This window comes from Ciona robusta, chromosome 4 (assembly GCF_009617815.1).
Source record: "Ciona robusta chromosome 4, ASM961781v2".
NCBI classification, from domain to species: Eukaryota; Metazoa; Chordata; class Ascidiacea; order Phlebobranchia; family Cionidae; genus Ciona; species Ciona robusta.
In genome coordinates, this window is record NC_143238.1 from 3,085,729 (window position 1) to 3,099,335 (window position 13,607).

At 31.8% G+C, this 13,607-nt stretch overlaps 1 protein-coding gene across 1 annotated transcript; it reads right to left on the reverse strand.

Annotated features, from left to right (window-relative positions):
* Positions 1-265: 265 nt before the first annotated feature.
* On the reverse strand, positions 266-13,588 carry LOC149736651 (IQ domain-containing protein H-like). Its single transcript, XM_089877258.1, has 24 exons — positions 13,311-13,588; positions 13,135-13,256; positions 12,802-12,921; positions 12,157-12,330; positions 11,276-11,395; positions 10,902-11,009; positions 10,309-10,471; positions 9,588-9,743; positions 8,911-9,035; positions 8,091-8,326; positions 7,410-7,628; positions 6,931-7,048; positions 6,311-6,461; positions 5,246-5,421; positions 4,710-4,880; positions 4,214-4,428; positions 3,766-3,841; positions 3,506-3,625; positions 2,714-2,869; positions 2,269-2,432; positions 1,724-1,865; positions 1,356-1,445; positions 930-1,027; positions 266-661 (listed from the first exon to the last, which is right to left on the reverse strand). Exons 2-24 carry the CDS (start codon positions 13,183-13,185, stop codon positions 463-465), a joined length of 3,348 nt encoding a protein of 1,115 aa, XP_089733384.1. The 5' UTR covers positions 13,186-13,256; positions 13,311-13,588; the 3' UTR covers positions 266-462.
* Positions 13,589-13,607: the final 19 nt, after the last annotated feature.

A 13,607-nucleotide genomic window follows, 5' to 3' on the forward strand; every position in this document is an offset into this window, starting at 1 on the left:
CACAGAAGAGAGGTAAAATGACATGGAGAAGAAGGCTAGGAGAGAAGGTGAAGAAGGCAGACTTACCAAGGCATGGAATAATAGACAATGGATATCTTATAGAGAGAGATGGCAGTTTAAAAATATAATTTTAATAATAAATTTTACTTATTTATTTGACAGTGCATAAAGGTTTACATAAACATTTTGTTCTGATCTGTGCCTTGTTCTTATCAAGTCAACTTTGCTCTCTATAAATCTCTATAAACCATTAAAAATATCAACGCAAAATAAAAACAGGTAATTTAATGGATTGGAATACGCAATAAAATGGACGAATGCAAATTGGAACAGGTAAATGAACAGAATAGGCCAACATTTAGCATGCAATTATAAATTTACACTCAAGTAAAAATCGCAAAACGACATACACAGTGTAACTTAACATAAATATTAATACGTCATGAAATGAAACAGATAAAATCATGCTGATAAGTTTTTGTTCTCTTTTTCGTCCTCTTTTTCATTCTGAGCTGTTGTTCCCAAAATAATTTCAATGTCATCAACAGCTGCTTTGAAATTTGTTCTGCCCTGCATGTTTGGAGCAGATATTTCTTGGTGGATAACTGTGAGGTTACGAGCAAAAGAGGCAAGTGCACTCGGAAGATCTTCACCAACAGAACTGTTGAAAAAGTTACATTAATAAATTAACACAAAATTTCAAAATTTTTCAGGAAAAAAAATTGAAAAAGTTAGGTAAAACTAAACATACCTAAATTCAAAAATATAACAGCAAGAATATTAACTCAATTTTTTTAAATTTAGAAGAAAAAAAATGATCAATTTAGGTAAGGACTTAATAAGCATTAATTCCAATATATCTGGCATCAACAACAGTAAATATTTATAGCAATTTATACAGGAAAACCTTATGCAGAAAATAAACTTACAGCATTCCAAGCTCTTCTCGCTTCGAAGAATCGACCAACGTAAAGACTGTACCTTGACGCTCTTTAATATCAAACCCTATACCATGTGCTCGACACATCTATAATCCATTAATTTGATTATCATTAAACAAAATCTTTCGTAATAATAAACCATTAGTCGAATTATAATTTTTCAAAAGTTGTTCATAAATGAATGATTTTTGTCACTTCGCGATAACATGAAAAAGTTTTAAAGAAGGAAAAAACAGGTAGTAACAGTAAAACAATAGTTTTTAAAACTCACTTATAGATGAAATGTAAAGAAATACACAACATTTAATTAAACAATATTAAAGTTTTAATCAGAAGAAAAATTAGTAAAATCAAGGTTGTAAAATTATGTTACATAAATAATGTGTAATATAAACTTAGCATACTGAAACTGACCTGAAAGAAGACACTGTAATGCACAACAGCCATGTTGGTATGTACAAGGTTGGTACTCATAACACTGAATCTTGTTAAGTTTGGAGGAGGCTATAAAGTAAATTGTTTGATCAACAAACACATAAACATGTAAACAAAAACTATATATTAATAGTTTTTTTCGAGTACTTCTTTAAAATAAATGAAATTCACTGTATAGAAAACAGATTAATCATAAAAAAATCAAAATTTCTTAAGTTTTTATAAAATATATTTTTCTTGAGTTTAAGAAAACACAAGTTTTTTCACAATTTTTTGATTCTTTTGAAAAAATTTGAATAGTTTATATCACTTTGATTCAAGTACTCTTACATAAAACACAACCATACCAATTTGTCCTTGTCGTCATCCCTTTTTCGGAACCTTGCTTGCTTAGGTTTAGGAGGAGGGGGAACAACAAGACGACCTTCAGCTGCGTCTAATTTACCTCCAGTAACGAACAACAACATTTGAGTCATCGCCATTTGGTCACTGATCAAATAATCATTTTTTAGTTAGGTATGTACATGTTTATATAATATTAGGAATTAATATTAAGTCCAATCCCAAAGTGAATAGAGCACTAGATAAGAGGTTATGGGTTTAAGGCTCGTTGGTGCCATTGTTTATGTTCTTCCAGTAAAACACTTAATACCTTATGGCCATACATAAAAAAGTTAAAAAATCCATTATAATATAATTACCAACAAAGTTATATGACCTGTGTTAAAAATGCATATAAGACTGGACAAGATGTAATGACTGCCATTGCCTGGTATATGGGAATAACTAAGTTACATTAATTCATTCACATCACCGGTTCTTCTACTTTACAAAGACAAATAAATAATTTTAGCTACCTATTTTCCAACATTATTTCTTATTTGCAACTTGCCTGTAAGCTAATGTTAAGTCAGTTGCCCATAAAGTTTGCTTGTATGTAACTGGATCAATAAAGGTAACATAATCAATTGAAAAGTATCCGATAACTCCTCTTGCTCTGCATGCTTCAGCTATTCGCATTGAAACATCATTGAATACAGCTGGCTCAACAGATGCCTGCATGTAATTGTAAAACCTAATATAAACTGTAGTAAAAGTTAATATGACTTATAAATATTTTTTTTAAATAATGACCAACACACATATTACTCATAACAAAACAGATGTAAAAATTTTTCATATTGTGTACTAGTACTCAATGAAAACTTTTTAAAATTATTTTTTTACAGAAACAAAAACTTTTAAATTCACAGACATAAATATAAGACTATAAAATTTATAAATGAAGCACAAATATAATTGCATTTTAAATTAGTTACAAATTTCATTGTCCTCACTTGTGGAACAGAAGTCCCCCAGCAACGAAATGTATTCTCAGCATGAATCTGATCCCCACATGACGTCATGTGCATTTTACCAGTTGGATCAATCAACATATCAATTGTCAAACATGTCACGCTCTCTGTTGGTGGGTAAGCTTCAATAATACCACCCTGAAAATAAAGAAATAGTGTTAATAGTGATTATACAGTTACCATACATTTGGTTTTAATATGAAACTACTGTATAACCCTAACTATAAACTAAAATATAACCTTTAATCTAAAACTACAATATCTCCAATACAGTATTACTTTTAAATTAAAACTACAATATAACCTTCAACGAATTTCAACCTTAAACTACAAAAAGAAGATTTTCATTAGTTTCATATAGAAGAAATAAACGGGCTGAAGGTTTTATCAGAAATTTGTCTTTTTTTACATTTTTCGAAGATCAAATGTTGAGTATGAATGAATGAATGAATGAATGTAACTTACTTTATTCTCGCGTGGCCGGAAAACGACAGTCGTTATAACACGGGTGTGCACCTCGCGCCAGCTTACGAGTTACCAAGTATGTTACTTTGTGGGTGATTATTTTTTTTGGATTTTTTTCATTTTTATGTATGGCTGATAATTTGGACAACCCATTGGTGACCACTGGGTTGGAGCAATTGCCGTTAAGTGTCTTGCCCAAGGACACATACGCCCACAATGGTAGCAGCGACGAGCCTTGAACCCATTACCTCTGGGTTAGAGGCAGGCGCGCTAACCACTACGCCACGGCGCCGGGAGTAATTAGTTTACCTGGCCAAGAAAAGCATCAAGAAAATCCACCCATGTTGGAAAAACATCTTTGTTGGCAGGGCAAGCAAAGTTGTCCAGTGCATCTGGAAGCTCACATAACACCTTGGTGTATGCAGCATCCTGTGTAAAAGATACTGATAAATTACCAAAACCTGATACTGCTTGGTATATGTCAATTTCACAAAGCATTTTTTTTAAATAATAAATATGAGATGCGTAAATAAAGGTGCTGCCGCTTAATAGATAAATTTAGCTCTCACCTGAGCCCATTTTTTGCTCCACTTGTCCCCATATCTTCTACTTTCTCTAAGCATCCATAAATAACATGGAAGGTGCCTGAAAATGTATACAAGTATTAAACCTAAAATACTGAACTATACCTTTTAAAAACATTTAAAATCTAAAAAGCGATTTTTGTATATATTACTTGTTGTTGTTAAGCATATCTGTAGTAGAAAAGAGCTTTTTGGCACTTCAATAAAATGCCACTGTTTGACATACTGTATATCAATTTCTTTTTATCCTGCTGCCTAAAAGTACTTTGAGCGGTAAATAGACTTTAAAACAGAGGCACATAATAAATTGCCAGTAAGTCTGTTTTACAATTACCATACACCTGGAAACAATGTTTATATTAATATATTATGTATATATAAGTAAGAGTTTTTAAAGAAATGCTGTTCTAAAATTTTAGAATAAATCACTTACTTGTTAACTTCAATATAAGCAATGGACCTTCCATCAAAACCAGAATCAATTTTCATCAACCACTTGGTAACGTATGGGTTCTCGCATATGAGTCTCGCCATTGACTCGTGAAGCTGCTGTGCCGAGTACACATCATGGTCACCAGGTGGGGCTGTTGCATCAGCGGCAGCAAACACACGACGTCCGCCAGATTTACTGCTGTACAGATGGCAGATCTGGGAGACAGAAAAAGTTTGCAAATTATTAAAAAAATATATATTTAAATTAGTGTTTTATTATATTAATAATTTGGACAACCCATTAGTGACCACTGGGTTGGAACAATTTCCGTTATAAGTGTCTTGCGCAAGGACATACGCCCATAATGATAGCAGCGACGAGCCTTGAACCCACTACCTCTAGGTTAGAGGCAGGTGCGCTAACCACTTCACCACGGCGCCAAGCTAATCCAGTTGCTCAAAATGTTAACAAAAAATTACACATTAATTGTGTTTACCTCTGGTTCACATCCAAGGATTGGTATATTGAGTTCATCAGCTACTGAGATATCATCTTTATGGATCACCCCAGGCACATAATATGCATCTCTTCCAGCAATTAACTTCTTAATACGTGACAATGCACATGGACTGTATTTAAGCAAGGAAGCCAAACACATATGGTGGGTCTGAAAATATTGTTAAATATTATTTTATCTGTAGTTACTGTTAAATGACAATATAACTGTATTTACTATTAAACAATATTGTATCTGTAGTCACTGTTAAATATTATTGTATCTTAGTTACTATTATAGTCTTGTATCTGTAGTTAAATAATAGAATACAATTGCCATTATTTATGGTAATACACCTGAGTGTAGGTAGGCTTATACGTAAAAATGCTATATTCACTAGTAAAATAAAAACAGCATATTTTTTTCTTGTAATAATAATGAATGCTAAAAAGTAAAAAAATTATTTAAAAAATAACAAAAAATCCTGACTGAAAAATCAAAATAAGCGCTAAAAAATAAAACAGATAATAACTTACAGGAAATTTGTTGAGTGCCTCTGGTGTAACGATGGTAAATCTTGTGGATAAATCGCCAACTTTTTCTGGGTCTGCCTCTTCCACTGCCCCCTTTAACCCCAACAGCTTGCAATAATATTGCTGAAGTTCTTCCAAAACTTCCACAGGCGATACGTAAATCACTTCAACATTTGTATCTGGGAAAAAACAGTTTTTCTATATTTGTTTTTTATACTCAACCTGTTTTATTTTTATACTACGGCTAATTTACACATAGATTTATTATTACACAAATATAGACATTTGCATTTTTGAAAAACAATGTTTTTCTATGAATATTTTTGACACTGAATTAGGGCTTTATTTGTATACCAAGGCCAAATTACACATAGGTATATTTTTATACAAATGTGGACATTTGTATCCGTTATAACCAATTTTTTCTTTGTTTACATTTTAATACTAAATCTGTTTTGTTTTTTACCAAGGCCAAATTACACATAAGTTTATTATTATGACAAAGTGGACATTTACATCAGTAGAAACAATGTTTTGTTAATTTTGAGTTAAAAGTTACTTTACTTTTCAGCATTCATTTTTATTAAAAAAACTTTTACCATGGTTTTACAATGTTTTTTTTATTACTGATAATAAATATAGTATTTTTTTCCTTATTTCCGAAGTATAAACAGGTAAATTTTGAAAAAACTGGGACAGTGGTATATATTACTTCTTTAGGGGTTTTATTTTAATATGCACGATGCAAAGATACCTAGATTTAGGCGATAAATAAGCCCATTCTCTCAACACCTAGGAGGCTCTCATGTACTGCATCAGAAGCTTAAATTATGTTAAAATTATTTTAAAAAAACATATATACATGTTGTGTTAAAATTAAACATATTTTTAAAATACCATTATTGAGTGAATGTAACTAACCTTATCCACACATGGCCGGTAAACGACAGTTGTTAAATACAAGTGTTCTGTTTCATACACTTCATGCCATCTTACGAGTTACCAAGTATGTTACTTAGAAAAGCAAATGGCATTGTCTTACTACAATGATTGGGCAGTTTGAATTACCTATAAGGTCACACAGGCGAGCCATTTGAGCATTTTGCTTTCGATCAAACCCGGACATGCCAAATCTAATTTGAGTTGGATGGCCAAGTGATGGAACATGAACAATCACTCTTCTTGATGAAGTTATACGATTCCATTCTAGAGCTAATGTCTGAATAAAATATATTGTAAGTTAAAATTGTATGAATACATGTAACTTGCTTATCTGGCGTGGTTGGAAACGACAGTCGTTATAAAACGAGTGTGCATAAGAAAAATCACTTACATAAATATTGGAATTTGTTAATTCTACAGTTAATGTCTGAATAAAATAAAACTTACGTTAAAGTTGTATGTATCATTCCCAAGTCAGTTTAAGCAAAATCTTATTAATTTCGAAATATGTAATTAATGTTAACACCATTCAACTTTTATTATTGAACCTTAAAAGTAAAACTTTTATAAAAAATGTTTGATATTGAAAAAAATGTAAAACTAGTGTTCAGCCTTACACTTAATTTAAATAGGTTTTAATCTTAGCCAGGAACTCTGCATTAAAATTTTAAGCCATCAATAGAAAAAGCCTTGAATGAATAAAATAAATGAAATATTTATGAATGAAATAAATGAAAGCCTAACACCTTTCCACGAGCTCTATAGTTATCAAGATGACTTCTTCGAATATGACGAAGACGTTTTCTCATACGTGACATACGAACATGCATGATCCATGATATAGCAATCACACCCGCTGCCCATCTAAGTAATAATGTTAATATTATTGATAAAACATAAATTTACTAAAAATACAACATTACTAAAACATATTTTTACTAAAATGAATTGTTACTGAAATTAATGAAGAATACATTATCATTAAAACATATTTTTACTAAAAATATAAAACTTAAACTTAAAAATAAACTTTTACAAAGTATCTTTCACTTAAATGCAGTTAAATATTGTGCTACGTTATTCCTTACTTTTGTAAAGAAAATTAAAAAAATCATTTTTAAACTGATGAAGACAGAAGTTTTAAAACAGTTATATTGGTATATATTGGAACAAACACCCAATCTCAATTAAAAAAACCTCTAATTCATTAACACAAAAACCCTACCTTTGTTTTCTATACTGCAGATACGCTCTCCTGTCTCTGTATCGCCTCCAAGTGGCCTGGATCTTTGATACAGCGATATAGCGTCCATCAGTTCCAAGGAACCTTCTGCCAGGGGTGCTAATCATAGCGAGAACATCTTCATAATTCTCAAGTACAGTTAGCAATTCATCTCTTGTTGGTTGGTATTCTAGTTCATAATGCCTTGACAACTCAGCTAGTCTGTTGAGACGCAAAAATAAAGGGTTGAATAAATGAAACTTTATTTATCCTCGCATGACCAGAAAAAGACAGTCGTTTTAATACAGGCGTTCTATTTTTGTTTTTTTACAAGTTGCCATGTATGTTAATTTGTGGGTGATTATTTTTTATTGGGGGGGGGGGACTTTTTCTTTTTTATGTATGGCTGATAATTTGGACAACCCATTAGTGACCACTGGGTTGAAGCAATTGCCGTTAAGTGTCTTGCCCAAGGACACATACGTCCATAATGGTAGCAGCGACGAGCCTTGAACCCATTACCTCTACGTAGAGGCAGGCGGAAAGTACAACTATAAATCTTAACACCAAAATATTCATTTTATATTTCTGCAACCTAATTATATATCAGAATTGTCATTGGGAGTGCCATATTAGCAAAAAACAAACTATCATTTTTTCCATCACATTTTCTACCAAACTCACCTATCTCCATTTACATAAGCTGTAGGGATTGCATAATCCTGTAAAACTTTCTGCAGCTTTGCAACCATTGTTATCACTGAGCCCCACTGTAGAAGGTACCTCTGATGGAATGCAGAGAACTCAGGATCACCTGATCTTGGGAGGTTACCTGAGGTTATAAAGAAACTGTAACCTTGTCCTGCTGCTACAACTTGGTGCTGGTCTTCTTCTTTCTGTGCTGGGGTGGCTGGTGGAGGCTGTAAAAATATACATGTAGTAGTGTTATGTATATAGTAGGGTGGGGGAAGAAGGAACACCTTTAGCACAGAATATCCAAATATCCTGGTCATTTTTTATACAATTAACAGCGGTCTATGGAAGTTGTGAGAATTCGGTTTAATAATTCTTTGATTTTCTGATTACTACCAAATGGAAGAAGAAAACAGAATGAAAAGATGTCCTATCTTTCCCCACCCTACTGATTTCTGAAGGTAATACACAAAGGGTAAATAGTACATAGGTATAAAGGTATATGAGAAACGAAAATGGTACAAAAGGAAAAATAGACTAAATCATTTTTTTTAAGGTAATATATTTTAAGTGGAATGAGTTTAGTTTATTGCTACAGACAGCTTTTTAAATTGTTGTATAAATAGAGATTTTAGGGTAACAGTGATCTCCAAACTTAGGTTGAATGTACCAAGGTCTACCACAGATATTGTAAACTACTACAGGTATCTCTAGTGGGTCATTGGTGTATATATACTATATACAATAACAGGCAATGTTAGTATATATTGAAAAATAATGCAAATTATGCTCTGCGTCCCAGGGTCCTTACAAGTGGTTGGAGAGGAGCATCAAACACACGAAGAGGAAGAGGAGACCTTCCTGTGGTGGATGAATAACCGGACTTCTTCCTAGATGTTGGGGATTGGATGAGCACGGAGCGAAGCTGAGGAGAACCTGGATTGAAAGAGGGTTTAAATAATTTTGTTCATCTGTAAAGAAGTTCTTTAATATGAAAAATATGAAATATATAGGTCGAACACATTTATTGTAGAAAAGATAAATAGGCAGATGGTTACTAATTATATAATATACGGTTTTTAAAAAGTGTTTACTGTTTATGGACTATAAAAGGGTTTACAGGATATTTAAAATACAAACAGACCATTAAAGTCTATTATCACTAAGGGTATATTTTATGCAAAGTTTTAGGTACTGTTACAAGTATATTTACTGCAGAGTTTTAAAGTGTATTGCTGGAAAGTGGTAAATTAAATAAAAGTTCCAAATTAACTAAAATGAAATCCAAGTAAGTTTATGGGGAAAGCGTCAATAATACATCATAAGTTAACATTTTAAGTCAACATAGAATACATAAGTAAAATAAGTCAACTTTATTAAGTAAACAGAAGTTGCAAAAAGCAATTGTGCAATGTACTTATAAGCTTTATAAATAAGCTTTATAAATAAGTAAACAGAAGTTGCATAACTTTAGATATTAGGTTTTACCTGCTGATCTTGAATAGTTAGCAGATGATGGGGGAACTGATGCCGTCATTGCTCCCTCTGATGTTCCAAGTCTTTGAGAATTTCCACTGCCGTTAATTTTCAATCGACCATCATGAGATAAGTCTAACTTTACAGATGCCATGTAATGACTGCCCTCTGTAAAAAACAAACATTATTACTTGTTTTTGATATAGGTAGGAATTATTTTCTGGTAAAAATGGAAAATCTGATGAAATCCTACTATTTTACTTGCGATGTAAGGTTTATGGGACATTTCTTAAATATAAAAATTGGGTACGTAAAAAAATTGTAAATATTAGTTAAGCAGGTAAAGAAATTTCAAGCAAACATTTTAATAAAAATGACTGCCCTGCGTGGAAACATAACATTCTTATTTGTCCCTGATTTAAGAATTATTTTCTGGTAAAAATGCAAAATCTTATAAACATCACTATTTAAGTAGTGATATAGGGTTTTACTCTGATATATTTCTTGTGGACTCAAAACTTTGGGTAAATAACATGAAGAAAACGATAAAGGGCGAAAAATAAACCTTTAACTATATAGCAGTTTAGTTGTTAAATAAAATTACCAGAGAGAAACATTTTATAAAAGAACTAAAATTAGAGCATTTTAACCTAACTAAAAATTTTAGATCCGCGAATTTAAATTTAAAACTAAATTTTGTATTTATAAATAAAATTATCTTTTAGAAACTTACCCCCCCTTGCGCTTGACTCAGATTGCAGTTGTTTCCTTGTAGCTTCCTCTGCATTATGTAGTCGTGCACGTTTATGGTGGACTGGTGATGGATCCAGGGTCAGTTCGGCAGCTGGAGGAATCAAACCACGCTCAATAAGACTTAAAATCCCTTTCTTAGCATCCTGAAAAAACAAAGAGCCGAAATAAAAAAAATGTCTGCAAAAATAGAGCTTATTTTCTCTAACTTGTATAAATTCCGCGAATCTAATCTGATGTTCATGCTATCATGCAGTTGAACGATTCTTGTATAGTAAAGTACAGTAAAAATCTAGTGCTACGAAAATGTAACCAACAAAACAGGTTTTGTTTTTTTAGCACCAGATTATCATTTTCCCTAAAACTGTATTTTTAGTCCAATTTCGAAAAATTTTAACACAAAACTTTAATATATTTTGTTTGTTTTTGAATCAATTTTTTTATTAAATTGCAAAGCTTTATCAAATTTTGTTTAAAATGTTTTAATTAATGATGTAAAAACTGCGTAACAACAATATTTTTGTGAACATTTTTGTGAACAAATCTATATATAATCTTTAAATACTAGTATGTTACCTTTTCCATAATAGAGGGTGGTGGTAATGAAGGATCTGTTCGATTAGCACGAGGTAAAACTGACAACTGATCAACTGTACAGCCGCGTGTAACACTCTGGTTTATTAACTGTTAAACAAAATTTATAAAGATAAAGTGATATAAATTGGGATAGTTATGTGTAATATGTTATCTTGGCTTTGTAAGAAACTAAATGGTATTAGAAATACTATTTATTTGATTTTAAAATAATTTTTTTAAGATAATTTTTTGTTTTTCAAAAAAACATAATAATTTCTTTGGAAAATGTTAGTTCTAATATAAAGTTTAAGCAGTCAGTTTTTAGGTTTATGCCGAGTTTAAGGTTAGATATTTGAATATTTTCATTTTGTTACCTTGGCTTGGCGTGGAGGTTTAATAGCAGGTAATGTAAAGTTGTAATTCCTATGAAGAACTTCTCTGTTGTTTAAATTCTCGGGGTTGAGCAAAGCTTTCATAGTGAGATTGTGTTGAAACTGTTACGAAAACATGACAAAATTAATACCATGACAAAATTAATAATTTTTTTCAATATGTTATGAATTATTCAAATACAAAAGTAATGTGTTGGAACTTGAACTGTTGCAAAAACATAACAAATAAACTGCCGTTGTCAAAATTTACACATGTTAACACTAATCACTCTAAAACTATCCAAAAACAAAAATAATACATAAAAGTTTTTTAAAACTTCTATCAGCTTTAACCACATGGTATCTGCATATCCTGCTTTGTATTAGCTGAGTAATATGCTGCTCTATTCTTCACAATTTCTATGTATTCTCTGTTGTATGTGCATTACTTACTAAACTGCCTAAAAACTTACACTATAATAAAATAATACCTCTATCATATGCACTGGATTGACTAACTCACAATCTTCTATCTGCATAATAAACATGGATAACCTCAAATCATTAGGAATTGGCTGTAAGCATTAAGCACTGTGCAATGGTAAATGGTTGAATCAATTGTTTAAGCATTAGTGATCAAATCAATTTTTGGTATATTTCTGGTATTTGAAGATCTAAATTAAGTCAATTTTAACCTGTATAAACACTACCTAACTAATTAAGAAAATTTATAATTTAAATTTACAAAAATACAAACAACGATAGCAACAACCTTTTATATTTGGTTAAACACATGCTACACAATTGTACAACTATAACACAACCACCCTTTCAGTATCAAGCCATTTAAGGATAAATAAAACAATGATAAAATTTAAACTGACATTCTCTCCAGGTGAGTCATGGAACAAAGATGGATGCAGTTGTGGACGACCTGAGGATTCCCGCATCTTCTGCATGGAGGCACGAGGACGAGAGCTTCTTCTTGATCCTTCATCCACAGTTGGAAGAGTCATCACTTGATTGTTCATCATGCTCACAACATACTCAGCATTTTGCTGTGGAAATTAGAACAATGTTATTTATTCTGGCAACAGGAAAAATACTTTGTTACGTTTTCTATTCTTTGTGGGTGAGATCCTTGTCTAAGACCTGGTATTTAGGTCAGATTTGGCCCATTACCTCGTACTTTGTTATGTTACAGACTAGGCTGGTGAAAAGTGCTAAAGATTGGTAGTTAAGAGGCTAGTGGTTATAGGGGTTGGTGGTTACATGAGGGGGATTATAAGGTAGGATTTTTATTCTTTGTAACAAAACTATGTGACTGCATTTAAAAACTAAAACATTGATTTGGTAATTACTATTGGTGTCAAAAATGGGATGGCAGGTTATTCAGGCCCACCGAAGAATCGTACTACACTGATTGGTAACTTTTAAGAAACCAAAATGTTAGATTTGTTTATAAGAATGGGTATCTATGATAGACTAAAATATACAGCATAAAATATCAATTAAAATTTTCCATGTACCTTTAAACCTTGTTCTGTTCTCATTAGAGCATCATCAATTGACTTGAGATCAATCTGATTTGAACCTTCAAGTTTCATTGCACTCATCTGCTCTTTAAGGTTGTGCAGATCCTCCTGAACCTAGTCGTAATATTTTCATTTATCTCTTTAAAAACCATAGCGAAGATCATGTTTTTCATAGAATAAAAAAATTGAACTTAACAGCAAAACAACACGCTATGGATAAAAGTGTTGAAAGAGTGGTGATGAAGTAGCCTAGCTGTTACATCCAACATAAATTAAAAAAACATAAAATTTAATGAGAAGATTATTTTTTTAGATATTGAAATATACCTGAACGAGAATTCGTCCAACATTTTCAGGCCGTCTTTGTACTTCCGCCATCCTTGCAGGCTATGTTAGACGACTAAAAGCGTTAATTTGTAACCCTAACCAATTGATTCATACATGGCCATCTGCAAAACATTGTTTTAGGACGTAAACATACAAATTTAAATGCGCCGTCTTACTACATTGTCAGTCACTCGGTCTGTGATGTTAGCGTGGCGTTGTTCTTGGCAACAAAGGCCAGCTGGAGTAATAGAAATTGTAAGTACCACAGAGTTGTACTTCTCCAAAGAATAAAGTCTTCTGCAAACGGTTTTACATTTTGGAATAAAAAAATAATGTTTTAATATTATAGCTAAAGCTGTCTGTGTTTCTTCAAAGCTGATGATATTGCATTCTTCTCAGTGATTGATTAATAAACTGATAATTAAAAAATATAAAAAATACATTTTTACAATTATAAAAAATATTTTTTATAC